The sequence below is a fragment of the Cebus imitator genome, unplaced genomic scaffold (assembly GCF_001604975.1).
Source record: "Cebus imitator isolate Cc_AM_T3 unplaced genomic scaffold, Cebus_imitator-1.0 Scaffold102, whole genome shotgun sequence".
NCBI classification, from domain to species: domain Eukaryota; kingdom Metazoa; phylum Chordata; class Mammalia; order Primates; family Cebidae; genus Cebus; species Cebus imitator.
The window spans coordinates 5,657,991-5,683,092 of NW_016107417.1; the positions used below are offsets into that span (position 1 = coordinate 5,657,991).

Below are 25,102 nucleotides of genomic sequence, written 5' to 3' on the forward strand. Positions count from 1 at the left end.
ACAGAGTCTTGCTCTGTCACCCAGGCTGGAATGCAGTGGTGCGATCTCAGCTCACTGCAACCTCTGCCTCCTGGGTTCAAGTGATTCTCCTCCCTTAGCCTCCTGGGTAGCTGGGATTACAGGTGTGGGCCACCAGACCCAGCTAATTTTTTTGTATTTTTAGTAGAGACGGGGTTTTACCATGTTGGTCAGGCTGGTCTCGAACTCCTGACCTTGTGATCTGCCCTCCTCAGCCTCCCAAAGTGCTAGGATTACAGGCGTGAGCCACCGCGCCCCGCCTCTTATAGCTCTTGTGGAATTTCTAAGCATTATTTTTACCTTAATTTTTAAAAATTGGTATATAATAGTTGTATGTATTTTGGGGGCATGTGTGATTTTGATACATATATACAATGTGTAATGAATGATCAAATCAGGGTAATCGGCATATAACCTCAAACATTTCTCTTCTAGCAGTATTTCTCACAGCTGCATCCTCCTGAATGTTCCATTGGTGAAACTGAAGGTCTTCTTACTCAGAAGAAGAAAATCAAGAAGAAGGTTAGAAGTAGAAATATATTTATGGCTTTCAAATATACTTTTCTTCAAGTAGTAAAGATTATTTTTTCAGAATAATCTATTTTGACAGTAGGAATCATTTTAGAGACTACAAATAGGTTGGAAATGACGCCAAGGGTAGAGCCACAGCTGATGGTAACAGCTTCTATTTGTTGAATACCTAACATAGGCCTTTGCATATATTATCACTGATTTGCACTCTATTAATATCTTCAATATAGAGACAGGAAACTGAGGCTTCAAGAGATGCATAACATACTCATTCATCCTGGTTGGTAAAGGACAGAGCTGAAGCATGGACTTCGGTATCTGGCTTTGGAGCCACCTGTGTTGTAGGTGACCTAAAGTCTGTTCTGGCTAGTTCTTTAGAGTCCGTTTTCCTCACTTTCAGACTAAATAGTTTCTCCTCTTTTTACTGCTGCTTTATTTTATTCATGGGTCCATAAGTGATGGACATCATAACCATTCTCACATTTAGAAACCATGGCTTATAGAATGTGTAAAAAATAACTTTTATAATAAGATTTGCCATCTTAAGTTTTTCCCATTGTTGAAGAGTAGTAGAGCCTCCATCATCCATATGCAGTTATAAATGGCACCCCTTACAACACTTTCCTTCTGTTTTTCCAAAATCTGTTAAAATATGCTGATTTCTTAGAATGAGACATTTGTTGTAATAAATGTACAAGTTGTAAATGGTGCCCTCAAGGGTTGTGCAGTGCCCAGTAGCCAGGTGAGGAGAAAACATATAAAGGCAGTATTAATTACTTTCCTAATTCTTGCTCTCAAACTATTCAATTTCAGGTTTTTTTTTTTTGGGGGGGTGGAGGATTGGCGGTGTATGGCTAGTAAAGAGGATATGAGAGGATAGGAGGTGGATGGACAAATCTGTATTTTATTCATTTACAAATGGAGATAGCATATGAAAGCGTCAGTGTCCATTGCACTCCAAAGTGTCTTGCACTTTGATTCCTGAGAGAAAAATTGTCTTTGTCAGCAAGTCATAGAATGTAAGTTGAGAGGCAAGACACATAGACATGGAACTGAATGGGAGAGAGTTTGCTGAAACATTAAATTGCATTGTGTGGGTTAAAATACAGAAAGCATTACATATAGAAAAGATCATTGTAATCAGGGCAGGTAAGAGATGACCAGATGAAGAGGACAAGGAGCCTTAAAATCCTGTTACTTTCATATGTAGTAAGAGACAGAAGAGCTGTATGTCCAAAGACCCTAAAGTAGACCCAGGGTAGAACCCTTGGTAGACCAGCCTTCACAGTGTCCATCCTTCATAGTGAATTTCAGCTTCCCAAGAACCCTCCCCCATGTAATTGTGGGTGAAAGGGCACCTGCCAGCAGCCTCCTCCACCCTTCCTTGTGCTGTTGATCTGTCCCTTATGCTAAAGTTCCTTAGCATTAGATGTAAACAATGTGTACTGTACTGTGGAGCCATGTTTACACGCTGCCTTGGGATTTCTTCTGTGTCTCTTGTCTCCTGTTTCCTTTGGTCTCCTTAGCGCCTGGTCTTTGGAAGTAGAAGATGTCCAGTAAACACACATACATGAATGCCCTTAGACTGAAGTCTATGCTCATGGTGCAAGGAAAACCCTGTGGGATCCCGAATTGTAAACCACCCTCTGCCTTGAGCTCTGGAGCAGAGCTGAGGCCTTGCTATCACTCCACAGTCTGAATGTTCTGTGCCTCCATTTGTCTCAGCTGGAGCTTCTGTGTAAAAGCAAGTGTTCTAGAGGTTTCCATTCCATGATTCTGATTGGGTGTGCAATTTCTGAAGAAGTTGGAATGGGAAATGTGAAAACTCAGTACTAAGGACAGGCCTTTGATTTAAACAGTTGTTATCTGGACTGAGCATTGAGTTTAACCAATGAGGTAAAAAGAGGGAAGAAATGGTGTTTGGGCAAGTAAAAGTTATTTCATAGTTAGTGTTTGAAAACTCAAGAGAGATTATCCTATTTGTGTCTGGAGGACTCACCTTTCAGGTGAAGAATCTCTACCTTACAGCAGCAGTCACTAAGAATAGAATAATGATCACTACAGGATTTTTCTTATCCAGATTTGCTAGAATCCATATGAGAACACACAGCTGAGAAAGACCCTTCATTTATTTGGGCATGTGGCTAGTAATAGCCCCTTCAATCCCCGTAGTAATATCCACAATTAGTATGGTGTGGTGTGGTGTGGTGTAGTATAGTGCAGTGTAGTATATACATAGTATAGTAATATCCCCAATTAAATCCTTCTTTTTTATAGTTATAAAGAGGAGATACATTTTATTTGTTTTTATGGTAGACTTATTTTTTAACCCACCATTATCCATCTCTTTCTGTCCTCCAGGCACCTAGGATATAATTTATTTCATGGTAAATAGTTATTTATGTAGAGTAGGATAACTCTACTCCAAAATAATCAAAAGATATGTTTTAACCTTGGTCTTGATGTAAGAAACTAAAATACATTTTTGGTTATTGGCATCTATTTGCTTATAGTTAAATGAAGTAGATTCAAGTCAGGATTTTTGTTTTACTGAGATTTTGTTCTCCTACTCTTTCTCCTTGAGTAGATAGTCAGATATCTTTTGACAATGTGCTCTGTGTGTGGATTATTAACCCAGTCTATGATAACTCTTCCAGAACCTTTGGCTTGCTGCTTCTGAGCTGCTGTGAATGGCCCCAGCTCTCTTGACTGTCCTTCCGAGTAGGATGTCACTGAGATCCCTCAAATGGAGCCTCCTGCTGCTGTCACTCCTGAGTTTCCTCGTGGTGTGGTACCTCAGCCTTCCCCACTATAATGTGATAGAACGCGTGAACTGGATGTACTTCTATGAGTACGAGCCGATATACAGACAAGACTTTCGCTTCACACTTCGAGAGCATTCAAACTGCTCTCATCAAAATCCATTTCTGGTCATTCTGGTGACCTCCCACCCCTCAGATGTGAAAGCCAGGCAGGCCATTAGAGTTACTTGGGGTGAAAAAAAGTCCTGGTGGGGATATGAAGTTCTTACATTTTTCTTATTAGGCCAAGAGGCTGAAAAGGAAGACAAAACGTTGGCATTGTCTTTAGAGGATGAACACCTTCTTTATGGCGACATAATCCGACAAGATTTTTTAGACACATATAATAACCTGACCTTGAAAACCATTATGGCATTCAGGTGGGTAACTGAGTTTTGCCCCAATGCCAAGTATGTCATGAAGACAGACACGGATGTTTTCATCAATACTGGCAATTTAGTGAAGTATCTTTTAAACTTAAACCACTCAGAGAAGTTTTTCACAGGTTATCCTCTAATTGATAATTATTCCTATAGAGGATTTTACCAAAAAACCCATATTTCATACCAGGAGTATCCTTTTAAGGTGTTCCCTCCATACTGCAGTGGGTTGGGTTATATAATGTCCAGAGATTTGGTGCCAAGGATCTATGAAATGATGGGTCACGTAAAACCCATCAAGTTTGAAGATGTTTATGTCGGGATCTGTTTGAATTTATTAGAAGTAAACATTCATATTCCAGAAGACACAAATCTTTTCTTTCTATATAGAATCCATTTGGATGTCTGTCAACTCAGACGTGTGATTGCAGCCCACGGCTTTTCTTCCAAGGAGATCATCACTTTTTGGCAGGTCATGCTAAGGAACACCACATGCCATTATTAACTTCACGTTCTACAAAAAGCCTAGAATGACAGGGTACTTTGTGGAAAGTGTTAAAGTCGATACTGTGGAAAATTCATGGAGAGATCGGTGTGCTGGCTTACACTGAACTGAAACTCATGAAGAACCCATAGACTAGAGATGAGGGTTACACTTGTGATTTATTAGTCAGGCCCTTTAAAGATGATATTTGGAGGAATTAAATATCTTAAAGGAATTGGAGGTTTTTTCCTAAAGAAATTAATAGGACCAAACAATTTGAACATGTCATTCGATAGACTAGAATTTCTTAAAAGGGTGTCACTGAATTATAAGGTCACTAGGCTATAAAAACAAAACAATGTGGAGTTTTATTTATTGAACAATCTAGACACTTGAAAGTTTTGTGTGTATCTTATGTGGATTACCAGTTTAACAATATACGTATTTCTGTGTCAAAAAACTTCTTCACTGAAGTTGTACTGAACAAAATCTTACCTATTTTTGGTCATTTAGAAGGTACTTCAAGATGTTGCAGTATTTCAGAGTTATTTAATATTCAAACTTTGTGTTTTAAATGTTTTGACGATTTCAGGACAATATAAATAGGATAGTGAATCATTCTTTACATTTGAACATGTTCCAGTTACTTAAATGATCAGTTTATTATTGATAGCTCCATTAATGTAAAGTTGTAGGTCATTATTGCATATCAGTAATCTCTTGGCCTTTGTTAAATATTTTACTGTGGTAATATAGAGAAGAATTAAAGCAAGAAAATCTGAATTATTGTCTTGTTTTTAAAAATATAGTCCCTAGTATTTTTAGAAGTCACTTAATCTTTCTCATTTTTCCACCTGGAAATGTATAATGCAGGTAGTAATTTTCTATTGGAAAGAACTCTGAAGGCAGAAAAGAAGGGAGAGAACCTCATGGGCGGAATATTATAAAAAGAGTGTCATATTCCAGCATTTGAGTTGGAAAGAGAAGATTGAAGATCTAAGTTACATTATTAATCTGCCCTGTGTTTTTTCTCTTTAACAGTCAGTTTGTGAATAAATAAGAAGCTGCCGCTGTTATTAATTTCTCATCAAAAGCCCTAATGTGTAAAGTCATATCTGATTTAATCTCATGCTTTTATAGAAGGGCATTTCTTCATAGAAGTGGTGATATATATATTTTTTGTTGGACTTGCTAATAGTAGGTCCAAGAGGAGCAGTCCTTGCCCCCTATTCCTGGGATTACGCAGTTTTCTTTGAGTTTATGTAGGGCAGGTGGTTCTTTTTTCTCTGAATTACAGGATGGAAAAAGATCATATCCTTTGTCAGGAAATATAAACTTGAAAGTATGTAGTCAGCTCTTGTAATACTCAGATATTTATAATTGTCTTTCATGAAAAAGAACTTCAGTTAAAACTATAATGTGTGGTTCTCTATAACAAGGCTATTTCTGTTTCCCAGGGCTCTGACCTAATCCAGTTATAAAATCAATTAAATGAAATATTCTGTGGAATCAATCTATGCCCTTGTTAATCTCCATCCATATAGGAATCACTTTCTTTAAGACAGATGGTGGTAGTTATTTTTGTGACATGATTAGATTTGACTGGTTTTGCAGAAGATTACAGTCATGTACTGCATAATGACATATACAATAGTGGTCCCATAAAATTATAATGGAGCAGAAAATCTGTTGCCTCATGGTGTTATAGCCGTCGTAATGTCATAGCCCAGTGCATTACTCATGTCTGTGGTGATGCTGGCATAAACAAGCCTACTGCATTGCCAGTTGTGTAAAAATACAGCACATTTGGTTATGTACAGTATGTAATACTTGATAATAAATGACACTGGTTTGTGTATTTACTTTTTATCATTATTTTAGAGTGTTGTCTTCCTACTTATTGGAAAAAAAAAATGGTTAACTCTAATACAGCTGTGGGCTGGTCCTTCAGGAGTTATTCCAGAAGAAAGCACTGCTGTCATAGGTGACAGCTCCATTCATGCCATTTCTCCTGAAGACCATCCAGTGGGACAAGATGTGGCAATAGAAGACAGTGAAACTGATGATCCTGATCCTGTGGGGCTAGGCTAATGTGTGTATTTGTGTCTTAGTTTTTAACAAAGTTTAAAAAGTTAAAAATTAAAATTTAAAAGTAGAAAAAAGCTTATAGAATAAGGATATAAAGAAAATATTTTTGTACAGTTTACATGTTTGTGTTTTAAATTTAAGCTAATTGTTATTACAGAAGAGTCAAAGTTTAAGTTTGTAAAGTAAAAAAGCTATGGTGAGCTAAGGTTAATTATTGAAGAAAGAAATTTTTTAAATGGATTTAGTGTGGCCCACTTTAAGTGTGCAGTGTTTGTGAAGTCTACAGCAGTGTACAGTCATGTCCAAGGCCTTTCCATTCACCCGCCACTCACTCAGTGACTCACACAGAGCAGTTCCACCCCTGCACACTCTATTCCTGATGAGTGCCCTCCCTATACAGGTGTACGATTTTTTAGCTTTTATACTGTTTGTTGTTGTTGTTGTTTTTTTTACTGTGTGTCAGTCTATTTTAGATACACAAATACCATTGTGTGACAGTTTCCAACAGTAAGTATTCAGTACAGTAACATGCTGTAGACATTTGTAGCCTAGAAACAATAGGCTCTACCATTTAGGTTTGTGTCAGTATATTCTGTAATGTTTGTACAACTACAAAATCACCTGACATATTTCTCAGAAGATATCCCCATTGCTAAGTGCAACATTTCTGTATATCAATGTTTGGGAAGCTAACTCAAAACATTTCTAGAGAGAACTTTTAACATAAAAAATAATTTCACTTTTAGAAAAGACCAGAAAAAAAAAAACCCAAACAAGTAAAATATGAATAATTGCCAAGTTTCGAAAGATTGTTTCTTCTGAACTGGAGATTGGTGCCTTAAAGAACCTAAAAAGTTAAATGATTAGGAAAACATTAAGAGATTGAGTAGTTATATATTTTTTTGTTTTTAACTTTATATTTCTTAATAAGCTTCTGGGAAGTAAATATTAGCCGTGTTTTTAAAATCATGACCTGGTGTTTAACCAAATCAGCAGTTTTAAAAATGTTAACTCATATAACAGTGTTTACTACTGGGGCTTACCCTTGGGCTGATTCTATGGCATCTGCCTTAGTCCTGCCATCCCCATAGTTTCACACACCCCCTGCCTCATTTGCTTTCCTTGTCTGCAGGTGTTTAGTTTGTGACTTTTAGCACATTAGTTAGCTCTGCTGAGGGTCACAAATGCTACAGTAATGCCCAAATCTCAGAACCTGATGGCAGCCATGTTTTCACTCACATTGCATGGCAGTGTTTGGCTGCACCCCTGCTCCATGTGTCTCTTTCATTCCAGGATCCAGGCTAATGGGCAGCCCCTATCTGGAACATGCTGTTCTTACAGAAGGAATAGAAAAGCTGGTGGAAGCACAGTGGCATATATTAATACATCCACTGGCTGAGATGAATCCCTTGCCAAGCCCAGTGTCACCAAGGTAGGGAAGTATCCGTCTGTTGTAGGAAGTGACTAAGTAACTGCAAGTGATGTTGCAGTGTGCAGGGATGTATTGTTCCGCAGAATGGGATGTGAAAGTTGAGTGCAATAGTACCATAATCTGCCACACTCTGTGTTTCAAAGAGAGAGGGAGCTCAGGGGTCTGCGGTCCTGAGGCAGGCTCAAGTAGTTAAGACTTTTTTCTGACTCACTTGGTATTGCTGCTTTGGGCTTTTCACCCTTCCCTGAGAGGGTTGCCCTTTCACCCTGCTTCATCTTTCCTTAGCTCTATCCTAAATGGTAATGACATTAACATGTTCCCATCAACTCTCCGGCTGCAGAGTAGCCAGAGTGGAGCTATTTATAATAAAGAGTATTCCTGAGCATGAGCTGGGGACAAAGTCCGTTTCCTTAGGGTCTAGTAGTCCCTTGTTGCAAGATAAAGGGAAAGAGAGATAGGAAGGAGGCAAGCTTTGAAGCGGAAGAAGGGGGAGTATATGGGGTTCTTATATTTTGTATTCCATTAGGAACCAATCTCCCATATACTAATTAAACCAACTCCTCTGGATTTTTTGTGAGCTGAAGACTCATTGGCACTTCACACTCCATCAGCTCCCTGATTTGTGGTTAATATGGGAGCAGACCTTCAAGAAGTCCATCAAAATAGGTGGCTTATGTTGATATGGTTGTACTGATAGGAGATGGAAGCCAACGGGCAAATGGGGTTGACTGGGCAGTCCCTTGACAGAATTTATACCCAAGTCATCTCCTGGGCCTCTTAAGAAAAAAGAAAGGTCCAGCAAAGATGAGCATCATCATCCTGTATTTAGGGCGAGTGAGAGAGGCATAAAACCTGCATGTGGATAGTTTTTAAGTCCTGTGGTCAAGACAGGCAGAAGTAGTCATAGATTGGAGCTGGGAAAGACCTCAGAAATCATCTTTCCTCTGATTCCAGGCTTCTCTGTGACGATGAAAGGGTTAAAGGGGTTTATGCACAGTTTTCAATATTCCAAAAGCTAAGTGAAATCTATATATTGACCTAAGATAAGGTTGTCCAAGCCAAGGAAAATGTTTCTAATGCCCCAGAATTTAATCACCTGACAGGCCACGATCAACTTACTCCAAAAAAAAAAAAAAAGCTTGATTGTGGGCTAATTTTGTCTGATTAATGGAGAAACTAAGCTGTAATTTAGTGAAGTGCAGAGTCATAGGTTCACTGAGGAGGGAGAAGGGAAGTAGAAGGGATCTTTGCCAAGAAAAGGCTTGGGAACTCTGTTATTTTCTATGAGGGCACCAAGGTTCATTGGGGCCATTAACTTACCCACGGTCATTGTGAAGCCAGGACTAGAATATTCCAGGCTCAAACCCACTGCTCTGTGTTAGGGTGCCCCTGAGTTAGTTTGGAGCACCTCAAGAGGAACTCCTTTCCTCAGTGGAATTGTAAAACTTCCAGAGGGGGATTACTCTTGACTCAGGGCTTAGAGGAACTTTCAGGTGCCAGGCTGCAGTCTCCAAACGATTAGAGGAATGTTGTGGCCACCAGATGTCTTGGGGGAGTCCCAGGAACAAACCACAGTGAAAGACACCAGTGGACAGCAGTGGCTTAAGCCCAAGGCAGTGCTGACTCTAGTGGGCAGGTGCTGGCCTAGCAGTAGGTTCCTTGTATGACAAGGTTCTGCCGCCAGGCCTCAGTAGAACACGGGGTCTTTGGTGACATCAAGAGCTTGCTGCATGGCCATTTTAAAATGAGGTGTGTCCTCAGTACATGTGACTATGGAAATAGGGGTTAGATGTTTCTGGAAGGCAATTTGGCGGTTTGCCTTTCCAGTACTCTTTGACTCAGAAATTCTGCTAGATATCATTCCTAAGAAATTGATCAGAAATGTTCATTGCAGTGTTACTTTTTTTTTTTTTTTGAGACAGAGTCTTGCTCTGTTGCCCAGGCTGGAGTGCAATGGTGCGATCTTGGCTCACTTCAACCTCCACCTCCCGGGTTCAAGTGATTCTTCTTCCGCAGCCTCTCGAGTAGCTGGGATTATAGGTGGTCACCAATATGCCCAGCTAATTTTTGTATTTTTGGTAGAGATGGGGGTTTCACCATGTTGGCCACGCTGGTCTTGAACTCCCGACCTCAGGTGATCCACCCGCCTCGGCCTCCCAGTGTGCTGGGATTTCAGGTGTGAGCCACCATGCCCAGCCTGCAGTGTTACCTGGAAACCATCATTCTCAGCAAACTGACAGAAGAGCAGAAGATCAAACACCGCATGTTCTCACTCATAGGCGGGTGTTGAACAATGAGAACACATGGACACAGGGAGGGGAGCACTACACACTGGGGTCAGTTGTGGGGAAATAGGGGAGGGACGGTGGTGGGTGGGGAGCTGGGGAGAGATAGCAAGGGGAGAGATGCCAGATGTAGGTGATGGGGAGGAAGGCAGCAAATCACACTGCCACGTGTGTACCTATGCAACAATTTGGCATGTTCTTCACATGTACCCCAAAACCTAAAATGCAATAAAATAAATAAATGGGGGGGGGAAAGTTCAGCATTAAGAGAATATTAATTTCAGTGACTTCATAAGTTTGACTGCAATACAGTCATTTAAAATGTTTACAAAGATTTGTTAGGATCCAAAATCAATGTAAAATAAGCTGAGGGGTGTATGTGTGTATGATGTAATATGAACTGTGCATGCCCAGATACCTCCAAATATTTGATTCTTCCTTCTGTAAATACCCAAACAGAATTGTTTGCATCCCCATGTACTATACTGTGGGGAGTCCACCTTGCCGTGCTGTGAAGATTCCAGGGGTCTACCTGATTTCTGATTCTCCTGAGTCAGTCCGTGCCACAGCCTGCCTTTCCACTGTCGCGCCCTCTCCTGGCTGTGGCCCCTGATGCTCGTGGCTGTGAAATCTCTTCCCATACTCTCATGAATGATGCCACCCACCTTTTTCTTTTTTCCTCCCAAAGCTTCACTAACACGTTACTGTGAATTTTAGAATTTCACTTAGTTTGAGAGTAGTAAAGGATTATCACTACTAGGGAGGTGTGAAGGTCTTCAGATTCACTCTCTGATGTGAATCTAATTTACTTCACTGCTCCTAGGAACTTGTCAGCTGTTTCCTGTGGTAATGGTCTTGAAAAATAGTCCCTCATGGATATATCACGTGCCCTTGTGTAGCTCCCACCTATGCTGACTCTAGGCAAGCCCCTCGTAACCACCTGAATGTGACAGAAGAGATGGTGCTGCATGACTTCCAAGGCCAGATCAAATAAGCCTTGCAGTTTCCACCTTGCTCTTTTGGAACGAATGCATCTATACTGCCCTGAGAAAAGGGAGAGGAGCGGGGGAGAGGAGAGAAGAGGGGAGAGAAGAGAGGAAATCCTGCCAAGCCAGGTGAGGCACCAGGCGTGTAAGTGAATAATTCATTTTGGAGCTTTCAGACAATGCCAGACAGCTCTGCAAGAGACCCCAATTTAGGACCTCCCTGTAAACCTGCAGAGACATAAGAAATAAATTTTGCCTAATGCTACCAACTTCGGGGGCGGTTTGTTATGATAATTAAAACATTTGTTACCAGGGAAATTTCCCATTGTCTGTGGCCCTGGGCCAAGCCTTCTCTTCCCACATCTGGCCCCTCCCCCATAGATGCCGGGACTTACCCCTGCTTGAGGTTATCAACGAGCAATTTCCCAAACTCCTTTTCACTTAGCCCTCTTTCTGTTTCACTTTCTCCTTTAAGACCACGTGGGAAGCAAGGTAGAGGTGAATGCTTACATTTCTCCTGGATAAAAAAAAAAAGCCCATTCAAGGCATTTCCCAGATAAAAGGAAATCAACTTCTCTAAAGATAAATGTTGCCATTCTCTTAAAAGGTTGCAGCAGCTGCAGTGACAGTTCTAAATGCCACTCTTTCCCCTTCTTGCTACGTATGTACAAACTGTACAGAAACAGGCAGGATGAAAATATAACAAAACGTTAACAGAAAATGCCTCTCAAGGATTTCTTCCTACCTTAAAAGTACCTTTTATTATTTCATTCTCAACAAAATCATTTTTATAACACAGATATTTTAACAAATATATTAACAAATTTAGGTAAAGGCAGAAAGTGGCATCGAAGTGTCACGAGCAAAGGCTGCTGGGGTGCAGGCCAAATGCTGTGTTTGCTGCCGAGCCCCAGCCTCACGTGCCCACCCTCCCGCTTTCTTCTGTGCAGGCAGGGGCTGCCTCCCATCTCAGTCACTTCTGTTGTCTGAGATAGGGTCTCGCTCCTTCGCTCAGACTGGAATACAGTGGCATGATCATAGCTTACTACAGCCTTGAACTTTTGGGCCCAAGTGATCCTTGCACCTCGCACCCCTCAAGAAGCTGGGACTACAGGCATGTGCCACCATACCTGGCTAATTTTTCAAAACCTTATGTAGAGATGGGACTCACTCTGTTGCTCAGGCTGCTACCGCTGTCTTTACTAGCCCTTCTTGCTCCTCATGCTTTGGCATGTGAACCAATCCCAGCCAGTGGGACCCCAGGTGATATCTGCTGAGAGGCTTCTGTGGATGTACCTAATAAAAAAAAGACAAAGGAGAGTCTCCTTTTCTTTGGCCAGATGTTATGTCTGCAATGCTAGTATCTGAAGCAACCATGTGGATCCCATGAGAACAGCCTGAAGGCCAAGTCAGTGGCTGAGGTAGAAAGGCTGGCTCTTGATGATATCATTGAATCACTGAACCAACCCTGTGACCACAGACTTCTTCCCCCTGCATATGTAAGTTAACCGCTATGTGTTGTGTGTTACAGTGGAGGGCATCCAAATTGTAGGAACATAAGAAACAGTTTTTCTCTCCCTGAGAGTCTAGGCCAGTGATGAGTGGGGCTGATGTGAAGAGATAAGTCAAACCCAATTTCTTATGGGGCAGACAGAAAGCAGCTGGTCTGTGACATGGGAGCTCCATGTTCTGGGATGCATCTTGCTGGAGAATGGAGCCCAGCCTGAGTGAGCAGCCCACACTGATGGATTGGGGGTAGAGGAAATAAAAAATGCCTTTTCTTCCTTGCTCCTCAGTAAGTGGTTGCCTTCCATTTTCAGGCAGCAGAGTCTGAGTTCCCATCTGCTGGGAACACAGAAAGGGGCATGGCAATGTAGTTACAAACCTGAAGAGTCTGTACATCTCTCACTAATCAAGCCAACACTGTGTGGAGCCAGGTCTTCCTATTTGGATGAAAAAGAGCGGACAGGGTCACATTTGCTTGCCTTTTACTGCTCACTCATTGAATAGCATTAGGAAAGGTTTACTTCATGAACCTGGCACAAAGTAGGTTCCGTGCCTGATGTTAACATTCACTCTGCCCTCTTCACAAATGAAAAGGTGGAAAATTTCTGACTTCTGGTAAATTCACATTGAAATGACTGTTTCTCGGGACACAGATCCTGCAGTTCTTCCATCTCTCCAGGCTGCTGTGATTATTTTTAAAAGTTTTTCATGGTGTAAGGAGAAGAGCTGTTGAAAAGCTGTAAGTAGAGGTTATTTTGGTGTTCAGAAATCAAGTGATAGTCAACTCTATCTCATAGCTCAATGAATGGTAGTATTGGGAGAGAAATTTAACTTTACTTTTGAATTGAATCCCTTTTTATATGTACCTTTAAAAACTTGCACATTGATGTTTTCTCCTCTAGTGAACCTTAGCATATAAACAAGGTAATTTTTTTAAAAAGCATTTTATATGTAGAGATGAGCTTTTATATTTCTCAGACTTAAATTTGAAAGCAGAGTAGGCAATTGTTTTGCCTGCTTAACAATCTCCTTTTCTTTCCTTTTTTTTTTTTTAAGGAGATTTTATTCTTTTTAAGAGACTGAGTCCACTATATTGACCAGGCTGGTCTCAAACTCCTGAGCTCAGGTGGTCCTCCTACCTTGGCCTCCCAAAATGTAAGTATTACTGGCAAGAGCCACTATGTCTAGCCCCAACCTTTTCTAGAAAATTCTGAGAATTGTCTAATCTACAAACTCCATCTACATAGTTAGTGCAAGTCACCACTACAATATGGCCCAAGCTATGAGTCCAAACCCCTCTTCAGATCATAGAATCCTGGAGAGAGTTTTCCTCTCTTTCATTCTGTCTCCCTACCGTATTTCTTCCTCCATCTTGTGAAAACCTTTGCAGATGGATCTTCTGTTCTGAACACTTTTCTCCAAGGTGTGTCATGCTTTGTTGCTGGAGTCTACATCTATGTATAGCTAATCTAACCCTTGTTACCTGATAGTAATTACTATATCAACTTTGTCGATGTGTTACTATAAAGGTGGGTATAAGTTGTGTTAGGTTTACAATAAACATTTTTTGTTATATACATTGTATACATGTTTATCAATTGCCTTGTTCTGAACCAGAGCCAGGCTTATTCCCCTTCCAAATGAAAACACCAGAGTCTCAATACCTCCTGCCTCTTGCTTCTATTATGCTTTGGTCTTATGCTCTACCCATGACTTGTTTCTTTGCTTTCCACATAGAACCCCAACTCAAGTTACTCCAACTCAAAAGCATAGATAAATTATAAAATTCAAGAACAGAAATTAGGATGGAAAATGAGTTTAACTTAAAGAAAAGAATAGCAGCAGTCTCATGTTTAAAGTCTAACAATTTTATGGGTTTATTTTTGCTTTAAATCTTGTCACCATGAGTAAATTTTTAGCTGTTCATTTTTATACAATGACACAGGATCAGAGAGAGCATGAACACATTAGTCTCTACAAGGCTAATTCTACCCCAACACCCATCAAAGCAACCCAAATGACACGCCATGCATCTTGAGTGACCGTGCACTGCCACATACTCTGAGCTCTACTACAGGTAATGCTACACCAAATTGACATTGTAACTGTTTCAAATGTCTCTTAGAGACAAATATAGAACAGTAGGTATAATAACCTCTGAAAACTTCCAGGAGTAATGAGGTTTTGCCAAGGCTTGTTGTATTTTTCATGGATAGTTGTCAGGAAATAACTTACCAGAAAGCCCAATTGATTTGACAGTCATTTTGACCTGTGATTTATTTATTAAATACAATTTGAAGATTCCTAAAAGAAAAATTGCTAATAAATCATAGATCCTGTATCTTTTTATAAACAATCCCTTGTGATTTTTGAAGTTGCAAGAAAATGCTGACAGAAAAATTTTTATGATGTTGAAATAGGTATAAATAAAAGCTTATACAAAGCCACTGTCTCAACATCAGCAGGATAAGAGATAAGAACTTCTGAGATATTATACTGTTCCCCCAAAAAACACTACTGTTTTTTTTCCTTCCCCTTTCTCTTTCCCCACCCTGTCCTTTCCTCCTTTCTATCCTTAATAACTGAGCTCCTCCTACGGTTTTAATGTTACTAAATCAGAAACTGGCTTTGTTTCATTTGAATTTCCTTTTATATGTTCTCATGATTGAAAACAAAAGAATAAAAACCCTACTTCTGATCACAATGAGATCTTTACCATCACTAAGCATTTACTCTCTAGTATATGAAATATATGAATTATTCTAATTCAATAGGATTCTAAGGCAATTTGGCAATAGCTAGTATTAATTTGGATTAAAAAAAGCCGTTGGTATAAACAGAAAGAGATGTGTAGGGGAAATAAGCAGGCAGGCAAATAATTTAGAAAGAAGAGACAGCTTCTGTGGTTAAAAATAAAAGTCTGGGATTTAGTTTTTCTTTGCCATACAGAAAACAGATGTTGCTATTTTTGTTCAAAATAAAAAACTTAAATTCCATGATTAGACTCTGGAATATGTAAAGTAACTATGGATACCAAATTTATGATTTAAAAAATCTGACATTTAGTTTTCTGTTCATATTTGAAATCAGGAAATAATCGTGCTCCTGAAATGCCAACTTTCTATATAGCAAATTCACTGATTTATACACTCAGGAACACTGAAGATACTCTCAGTCCTGGCCTGTCTTTGGGGGCATAAGGTTGTTACACTATATAGTCTGTTGTGAACAAAAATAAAAATAGGACATTGAGAGATGTTTTTGCTCTTCCCATTTCTCCTTTTCTATAATTCTCTTCTTCCCCCCAGAAAGATCCTGAAGGGAGAGACAACCTGGCTTTCACCCTCCACTGGGACAGTACTACCCCCGTCTTGGTCCCCAGAGGCTCCATGTCTCACTTCCCATGCCATCCTTGAGAAACTAGGTGAGCTAGTAAAATGGAGTAATTATCTACTGAAGTTTGCTTCAGTGTGGGCAAGAAACTCCCAATCTCTTATCACCTACTATTATATGTAAGAAATAATTATTCTAATTCTGCCCTGTCCAAACAAATGTAAGCCCATTGAAACAAATCATGAAAGATAACAATTTTCATCCCATTTAGTCAATATGGAGTGTTATAATATCTCTGTTATAATATCCCCACTAGGCTGTAAGCCCCAAAAGGGCAGTGATTGCACCTGAGTGCTCACCAACGGATACATTCAATCAGACACAGCCATTGCCTGGCACATAGCAGATGCTCTCACACACAAAGAAATTAAGAAAGGAAAGAATAAAATATACAAGCACACTTACTTATAGCAATAATAGTGACTTTCCCAATGTAATCTGTTCATAAGATTGATCAATCTGTTATAAATGCAATGATGCTTTTATTTTTTAAGAAAAATCTCACACATTTTCCTTACACAAATATATATGTGAGCAGAGTTCACAATGGGGTCTTTTGGAATGAACTGTTCACTATTTTCCAGGATTGCCAGAATAATCATTCATTTGAACCCACTAAAATTTCTATTTGTTTCTCTTGTCTCTCTCTCTCTTTTTTTTTCTCTCCTTTTTCTAGGCTGCCCATGAGAATGCTGAGACATTATCAAATATATTTCAATTCTATGACCTGAATTGCAGTTGTGTAAGTGCTATAAATCAAAATCATTTGCTTTAATAATTGAAGAGTAAACTGAAAGACAATACTGTAGATGTTAATGTTTCAATGTGAACATGTATTTCAGATAAATTAAAAAGAACAAACACTGCTTTCTAGAATAGAAGCAAAAGTTATGGGTTTTCTCCATGGTCATATTTTATTCATTATTCTACTTTCTGCACACTGTATATGCTTGAGATAAAACAATAATCAAAACGATAAATACATAAAGACTGTTTAGTTGCAGTCTAGGAGCCTAAATAAGAGCAGTATTCTTGCTTAATGACCCATGGTTCTAGCTTTTCCCCACGCAGCAGGATTTATACCTTTTCATTATTACACGAAGAAGTCACCATTTGTCCTAAGATATATTAAGACAAACGGGAATTTAAAACTTATACAAAAAACATCATTTTCTTGGGTTAGAGATGTCTAATACATCATTTCTACAGGATTATTTTTAAAAATTATATGAGCAACCTGACCTATTGCATTATATGGATTTAAAAACTCTCTTAAGAAGCAAGAATATCAAATCACTCTGTGGTTTGTTTTTGTGAAATTGTCTGTTGTAAATTGAGTACTCACTAGTATTTCATGTTGGAATTTGCAAAATTACTAGTATGTTAAAACTCACTCTCAGTTGTAGCTATGACTGTGTTTATCTGATTTCAGTTTTATTTGTGCACTTTAAAATGGAAGGGGAACCATTTAGTTGATCTTAGTATCTATCAAAATTTTATAAAGGGGTATTTCCTCTGCAAAAGTTCTAAGGATTAAGGATAAAGTCATGTCCATGATTTGGAATGTGAACGAAACCTAGGACAGTAAAAGTGTTTAGGACAGCAATAGATGAGACCTCATTTATCCATCTTCATCAGAAAAAAATGGAATAGGGACAGCAATTTTACTACACAAGTAACTGAGAATGTTCATTTTCTCACTTCAGTGTTATCTCCCTAACTTCACTAAGAGCATTAAGTACAGAAAGCATAATTCCTGATGTAATAAACAATAACACATCCTTTTCCTAATTTAAAATATTTTCTTTTATATTATTCTCCCTTGATTTGGGCTTCTGTATTTTCTTAAAAATGCTTTCCTTTACATTCTAATTTTGACTGCACTGGGAACTGATTTTACAGTTTTTTATTAAAAAGTGTTCCAAATCATTTTTTTTTTTTTTTTTTTAGACGTAGTTTCACACATGTTACCCAGGCTAGAGTGCAATGGCATGATCTCGGCTCACCGCAACCTCCGCCTCCTGGGTTCAGGCAATTCTCCTGCCTCAGCCTCCTGAGTAGCTGGGATTACAGGCACGCGCCACCATGCCCAGCTAATTTTTGTATTTTTAGTAGAGACGGGGTTTCACCATGTTGACCAGGATGGTCTCGATCTCTTGACCTCGTGATCCACCTGCCTCGGCCTCCCAAAGTGCTAGGATTACAGGCTTGAGCCACCGCACCCGGCTCCAAATCATTTTTTTAAAAAATATGTGATTCTGCCTGTTTAATCAGTCCTACAAAAGGAAGCTTTAAAATTAAAATACTGTCTTAATTAACAAATAAGCAAAGCATTAACTAATACTCTAAGAGGGAAGCCTGTTTTTTGAATGATGAAAAGTGGTAATAACATCCTTCACCTGATTTTTGTACAGGTGTCAGAAATTTCTAGTAAACACGACCTATATGGTAAAAATCTGATAATCCACATTTCTTATAAGCTACTTTTTACATTTTTAATGTCTGGGTTTCCTAAAGGGGTTTTCCCCTGATACCTTACTATTATATCCACCTTTCATGAATTACCTAATTAATATAGAAATATTTTGAGATAATGCATGGTATTGTATTTAACTTATGAACTGCCTCATGACAAAAGGTGATGAGAGAATGTGTAGCTGACACAGTCCCTCTCCTGAAGTGGCAGCAATGTACCCAGGCAGGTTTTGTTCTGGGTCAGTCAACCCTCTGTCCACCACAGTCTGCTACCCATGCTTTCACTGCAATCTACTTGTGCTCAATGTCCTTGGAGGTTTTTGAGGTTAATTTGGATTTGGAAAATGTTAGGTGTGATTCTGTGGTTAAATAATGGCAGGTTATAGGACTTCTAGAATAAATGAAACCACATCTCTAAATATAATCTATACCTTTGCTGCATGCTTACTTTCTGGTAGAGCTTTGAACAGTGAAACTGTCTGTGATGATTTGTTAAAATGAATAGTTACTATCTGCTCTCCTCAAAGTCCTTAACTTGGATTTATTAAAGCAACTGTACATATGATACTGTGGTTATTACTAAACATATAAAAATTATCAATAATCAACACTAGCTTCTACAGTTTGCTGCTTAACAGTGGTACAACTAACAAATAGGCGCAGCATTAACATTACGAAGGATCAGCAAACAAATTTACATATTAGAAAAAAATGTTTAGAAACACATCTAATGAAAGTCTCATGGTATCAACTGCCCCTTGCCCTCTGCAATCTGCCACATAGCCTAAGAGATCTTACTTTTAATTTTTTTAATGTTTTAGATAATGTGCAGAGGGTGAGCTATTCCTAAATATTAGATGTAATTTTAAGTTATTGACTTTAGTCTTAATTCACTTTGTACCATGTTTTTGACTAGATTTGTTTCATCCATTACTTTGGAGTAATCTCTCATAGCTTCCCAAACCTGTTTCTGCCAAGAGTAACTACTATGGAACTACAGGAAAGATAACTTGCCAAACTTAACTATGGACAGAAAATATGAAAGGTAGGATGATAGGGGACACGAGTTTTAGAAGGTATGAGCTCTAAGTGGTTTCAAATTATTTCACTGAATTTGGAGAGGACAATAGAGGAAAGAAAGTAAGTGTTAATAGTTTACATTTCGATTACTGTACAACAGATCATTTGAAAAATTGAGTTAAAATTTCAAAAGTGACTTAAAATCATATTTGTTTTTCCTTTTGTTATTTTTTATATATTTTTAAATATCACATAGTGATGAAACAGAAAAATAGTCGTTTTGATTCAATCTGAAAAGCAAAGGTAACTGCAAAAAAGCAATGGAAAGATCTTGGAATCAATCTGAGACTTATCCAGTTATGACAGGGCTCTTGCTCGTTATTCACATAAAAGAAAGAGACGATGTTTAGAGCTTTAAGTAGGATTGTTCTGCTATCAATATGAGGCTGCTGTTGGTCACATTAAATCACACTATTTCTTAACATTGCTTTTATTAACAAGTCAGCTTTTTATATGAAAGCCTCATGCATCTAAGTTGCAAATTGTGCTGCTTCTACTATGAGTCATGGTGAATGAAAACACAGCAATATTTCAACATATCAGAATTTCCCAAAGGGTGTTCTTTAGAACACAGTTCCTTGCAGTGTTACTAGGTGTTACTCAAAAAAGTTTCTGTGGTCAAATTAATCTGGAAAACACTGGGCTGACAGTAGATATTTGTTGTGTTTTTCTCTGCCCTGCAAGACATTAAATTAGAGCCTTTGATGAGCTCATGTTCACTAACTTTCTAAGATGGTATGTGTTCTCCAAACTTATTTGATCCTGGAACCCTATATTTAGAAGAGTATCTTTGGAACTTGTATTCTTTGGAACACACTTTGGGAAACACTGGATTCTATTATTTCTACAGCTAACTAGCTCAAAAGTCTAGGTATCAATGATTTAGTCCAGAGGCGATTAAACAGGTGTGGTATCTAACAGTCATGTCATTTCTCCAGAGCTGGATGACGAATGCTGGTGTGACATGCTAAGGCAATTTTGAGGGACAATTAAGGGATGAACAGTCCAGTGGTGGGTCAAAAGGAGGAAAAAAGAATTTTTGAAATCATTGGAAAAGTTTTATACAAAGTATATATTCCTATACTTTCAAATATGCAATGATATGGTGCCTTTTTAAAACACAGACCTTTCATTGACACAGTTCCAAGAGAGATCTGGCAACAACCTTAGAGAAAAAAAAAATCAGGAAAATCAAGATACATCTGGCAAAGGAAAAATTCTAGGAATCAAGTTCCTAGAATCCAATAGTAGAATCAATTTCCTAGAATCATTTCCGATTAGATTGAAATGATGATGCCATCACTCTCATGCAATCGTGTTTACCATTTACCCAAAATGATGTAATAATTACACTTGTATGAAATAAGGCCTGTTCTAAATTATTCAGCTTGCATCCTTCACTATAACACTCTCTGTGTAATACTCTTATGACACATACAAGATTCAAGAAGGCAATACCTCAATCCACAGCAGGGAATAAAATGCAGCCACTGGTTACCAGTAATATGTACATATATGCACACAGATATGTCACAATATAACAGCGATTCAAAGCTAATTGCCTTGGGGCAAGTTGGTCATATAAAATAAATGCAGATCTTGGGTACAGTTTTGGAGCTTTCTATGTAAGTATTGTTTATTCCTATGATGAAAGAATTGCAAATACAATTAATTAAAAAATTTTTTCCCTAGCTGCCCCTCCCACAACCCATGTTAAGAGTACAAATTGCCAGTGGAGCTGCAGCAGAGCACTGCATTAGTGGAGACCTGGGCTTGGCATTCTGCTGGGGTCCCATAAGCACATGTTCATTCCCATCTTAACTTCTAAAAGACTGTAATACCATCCCAAAATTTGGCACCAAAGGGACTATTGGCAATTTGAACTCGAGCTAGCTAGGGAGTCTAGGAAGCCTTGGGTGACAATTCCAAAGCTTTGGCAGTGCAGCTTAGGGAAGCTTCACATGCAAACATCTCAAATCAATTTCCCTAATGGCTAAATTCAGCATTCCTGGGTCCCTGGGGAGCAGCCAGTGTGCCACAGGGCACCCCAGGAGTGATATCTACAAATCCCCAACAGCTGGAAAAGGGCTAGGGGGAGAGAGGTCCAGGAGGAAGGGAACAAAATATTCTGATTTTAGATACAACTATCATAACTATTAATGTAACTGTTACAGTTTTGCCTAGAACTTATATCTTTTGAAAATCTACAAGCCACAGTAGGGGGGAAAGAGGCAGTAAAGGGAGTAGGATATATACACTCGATTTGATTAACGTCAGAAATGAAATAATTGTACAAAGCAAAATTTAGAAGATGCCTTGTGAACCTCTGTTAGAAAGTTTGTAATTCGTGCACCCAGCACCATCTATTAAGAAATTTTGCAGGACCCATAAACACTGATTTACTAATTTAGTAGCTTTTCTTTTTCATCTTTATCAAAACACTGCTGCTTTCATTTTAGACAATAAGAATAACTGGAATTAAAAAATGTCTTTTCCTTGCTATTATACACTTTTGTGCTACATTAAAAATAAAGAAAGTTGGCCATGGGCTGTAAAGTGCTGACACCATTTATACTGATTTCAGTTCGATGGTGAGTGGGGACAACTCTCAGGCATCAGAACGTCCTGAATCTCCAAGCAAACTCAGCCGCCTGGCCTGGCCGTCTCAGCACTGCTCACAGCCAGCATTTGTTTTCCACATTCCCTTCCCCTTCCCCACCCCAAATATTGATACACGCAGCCACATATTCAGTGTCTTTCCATAGGCAAATGCTTAAATCTCAAATGGTAGATATTTTGTACTAGAAGATTCTATGGCTAAAAAACAATAACCAAGGTTCTAACCGTAACACTGGGACATACAGTATACAAAAGTAAGCAAATCTCATGGGAAACCATTAGTAATTCTTGGTGCAGTCAAAGAACAGTAAGTGCTTGGAAGAATCAAGACGGATTGCAGCCCTCTGCAACCACAAGGCAATCTCTTCACTCTCTAAGTTCTCTCCTGGACACTGCTTTGGAAAAGCTCTACAACAGCAGGAGTGGGGAGGGCAGGCCTCCATGGGGAGGAGGTGGCGGGTGAATGAGGACTATAGGAAGCTGTAACCACAAATGCACACAGGGAAAGAACAAAACCACGTGGATACAGAGGGGTGGGAGGCAACGAAAGTTTTGTTTGATTGTTTGAGTCACGCAGTCAGGCAAAGACAGTCATATAAAATAAATGCAGGTCTTGGGAAGTATTTTATAAGTTAATTTTCTCTAAATTAACTTATAAAATCCAGTGTTTGGAGAAATGATACATTAGTGATAGAGGAAATGGAGAGCAGCAAGCCAGGCCCCAAAATAATACTGGCCCACTTGTCAATATGGGTTCATGCCTGAATTCTCGACTTGCTGTGTTGCCATTGCCGGGTCCCTCTGTTGCCTTCCCTGCAGGCCACAAAGGGCGGTTTGTGTTTGCCTGGGGAAAGCTACCTGATGTGGATGGATATTTGCAACCAAATGATAAAGGCTGCTGCCTTTCCATTGTCAAGGAGAAGCCCGTCCAAGTAGTTTCCCACCAAATTCCAAGCTGCAGTAGCTGTGATCTCTGTACCTGACTTCAAGGAACACACATACTGTGTGTGCTTCTAGGCTGCTGCTTCTCAGAACACTGCCTGAAACACACTTTGCACTAGGAAAGGGGCAAGGAAAAACACACAAAAGTGACAGCTGGAGCTCAGTGAACACTCCTACTTCAATGCAAACAGCTTACCTGCCAGGGAACACTGTGACTCATTCAGTATCGTTTCCTTCATCTGCCATTGAAAATGGAAGGAAACATTTTGGCTTGCTTTTGTCATTTCCCCTAACATGGTTTCTTGGTCATGTAAGATGAAAAATCATGGTGTCTTTTGGTGAATTTAACAGCTGCCTTTTACATACGGTAAGGACTAAGCAAAAGATTTCGGTCATGCATGATTAGGATAAATGCACAAAGCCTGGTCAGGTGGTATATAAAGTCTGTTTAACTAATAAAGGAAGCAAGGGAAAAGGGTCATTTCTGCTGTGCAGGCAGCTGCCACTGGTCTCCCATCCTTTCTGCTTCTCTCAGTCTCCAAGAGCAGCCAAAATAAAAGCCATTCCAAATCTGCTTCCAAGCTGCCTCTGAGCAGAAAACACGGGCTCAGAAGGACAAAGCATTCTTAGGACAGCTCTGTCTCTTGGCAGAGGGCGTTGCCACGTCAGCTCCTGACCACTCACAGGTGACACAGTGGCCTGTCTCCTGCAGCACTGGGAGGCCTGTCCTGTCCACTGTTGCAAAGAGAGGACATAACAGCTGATGCCTGGAGGACCCTGAACAGGATCTTGAAAAGAATCCTGAGGGAGACCAAATGGCACATATGCTATTCATTTCATATACATGAATCTACAGTTATTTATTTATATGTTTTGGACACTGAATGAAAGAGTTGGGAAAACATAAAGAAACCATTTTCCAGCTTCTTAACTACATTGGCCAAGGGCACCCTCAGTTCATCACTGATTATAGACCTAAGACCACCAGGGAGGGGGGATCCCATGTCTGGGATGGATGATCCTAATTACAACTCCCACACTTTTCACTAAATTAAGAGACCAGTGTGTTGAAAGTCCTTTAGTCTAAAGCAGCTGAGACCCCTGAAGGGTTCACTGCTCTTCTGTTTTGCTGCTATTCCTGAACTTCACCACCATGACTGTTATATTGTCAGGGCAGCCTCTGTAAAATGACTGTAAAACTATGCTCTTGGCCCCAAAGTGAGGTTCATCCAAGCGCTCCTTGATGAATCGAACTGCTTCTTCATTGCTGAAAGCATCCCAGAGGCCATCTGATGCCAAGATCATGAACTCAGGCTGAAGCTTGTCCAGGTCAAAGGTCAGGATGTCTGGGTCTGGGATGACCACGTTGAGATTTTTCAGCGGATAATCCCCCAGGGACCGAGACATGGCCAGGATTCCCTGCACCCTCCAAGAGCCATTGAAACTGATGAAACCACCTAGAAAGACAGGATAAGCCCATTAGTTTAACCAGCTGATGTCTCACATACCTGGGAGAGTCTAGGTGTGTGTGCGCAACAGAGTGACTTACTTCATGTGAGCTGGGCCGTGGGCACTCCTTTTAACCCCATCACTCCTGGGACCTGCTTGCATGGCATAACTCTACCACTTGATCTTCATACCCTCATCCTGGCATCTTGAAGAACTTCAAGAATATATCAAAAGGAGTACTGAGGTAGGGATACAATCAGGGGAGGGCATTGGTTTTAACTTAACACCATGGTGGCTCAGTGATTGACAGTAAAGAACATGAGGGTAGGGATTCGAGGAGAGTGGCAAAGGAATGCTGAAAGGCAGGTGAACAGGCATCAGGACACTACTGGTATACATCATTTGGTCTGAGGCCACCCTTAAGTGTGCCTATATGGATCTCAAAACAGCTCTCTCCCCCTAAATAGGATCAAGATTAAGAAAAAGCACATACTAGTGCAGTCATTAAAGGCTCAGGTCAGGCCGGGCGCGGTGGCTCAAGCCTGTAATCCCAGCACTTTGGGAGGCCGAGGCGGGTGGATCACAAGGTCAAGAGATCGAGACCATCCTGGTCAACATGGTGAAACCCCATCT

General features: G+C 39.7%; 2 protein-coding genes and 1 long non-coding RNA gene across 19 annotated transcripts in view; 2 read left to right on the forward strand and 1 right to left on the reverse strand.

Moving 5' to 3' along the window:
* The window catches only part of B3GALNT1 (beta-1,3-N-acetylgalactosaminyltransferase 1 (globoside blood group)), a 26,287-nt gene extending 20,204 nt beyond the window's left edge, over window positions 1-6,083 (forward strand). For 7 of the 17 annotated variants that reach the window (XM_037741655.1, XM_037741654.1, XM_037741653.1 and 4 more), the window contains 2 exons: window positions 457-540; window positions 3,207-6,083. In XM_037741655.1, coding sequence (XP_037597583.1) covers window positions 3,240-4,235 — 996 coding nt within the window. In that variant the 5' untranslated portion in view covers window positions 457-540; window positions 3,207-3,239 and the 3' untranslated portion in view covers window positions 4,236-6,083. Of the gene's footprint in view, window positions 1-453; window positions 541-3,206 lie in introns of those variants that run through there. The other 10 variants (XM_037741660.1, XM_037741662.1, XM_037741661.1 and 7 more) reach the window with 5 other exon arrangements.
* Window positions 6,084-10,149: 4,066 nt separating this feature from the next.
* On the forward strand, window positions 10,150-17,061 carry LOC108310328. Its single transcript, XR_005201634.1, has 2 exons — window positions 10,150-15,935; window positions 16,581-17,061. It is a non-coding gene; the product is annotated as an uncharacterized LOC108310328 (long non-coding RNA).
* Window positions 17,062-18,148: 1,087 nt separating this feature from the next.
* Window positions 18,149-25,102, reverse strand: part of PPM1L (protein phosphatase, Mg2+/Mn2+ dependent 1L) — a 316,242-nt gene continuing 309,288 nt past the window's right edge. The window contains exon 4 of the mRNA XM_017537308.2: window positions 18,149-24,477. Within this exon, the coding sequence (XP_017392797.1) occupies window positions 24,131-24,477 (347 nt within the window). The 3' untranslated portion in view covers window positions 18,149-24,130. The remainder of the gene's footprint in view (window positions 24,478-25,102) is intronic.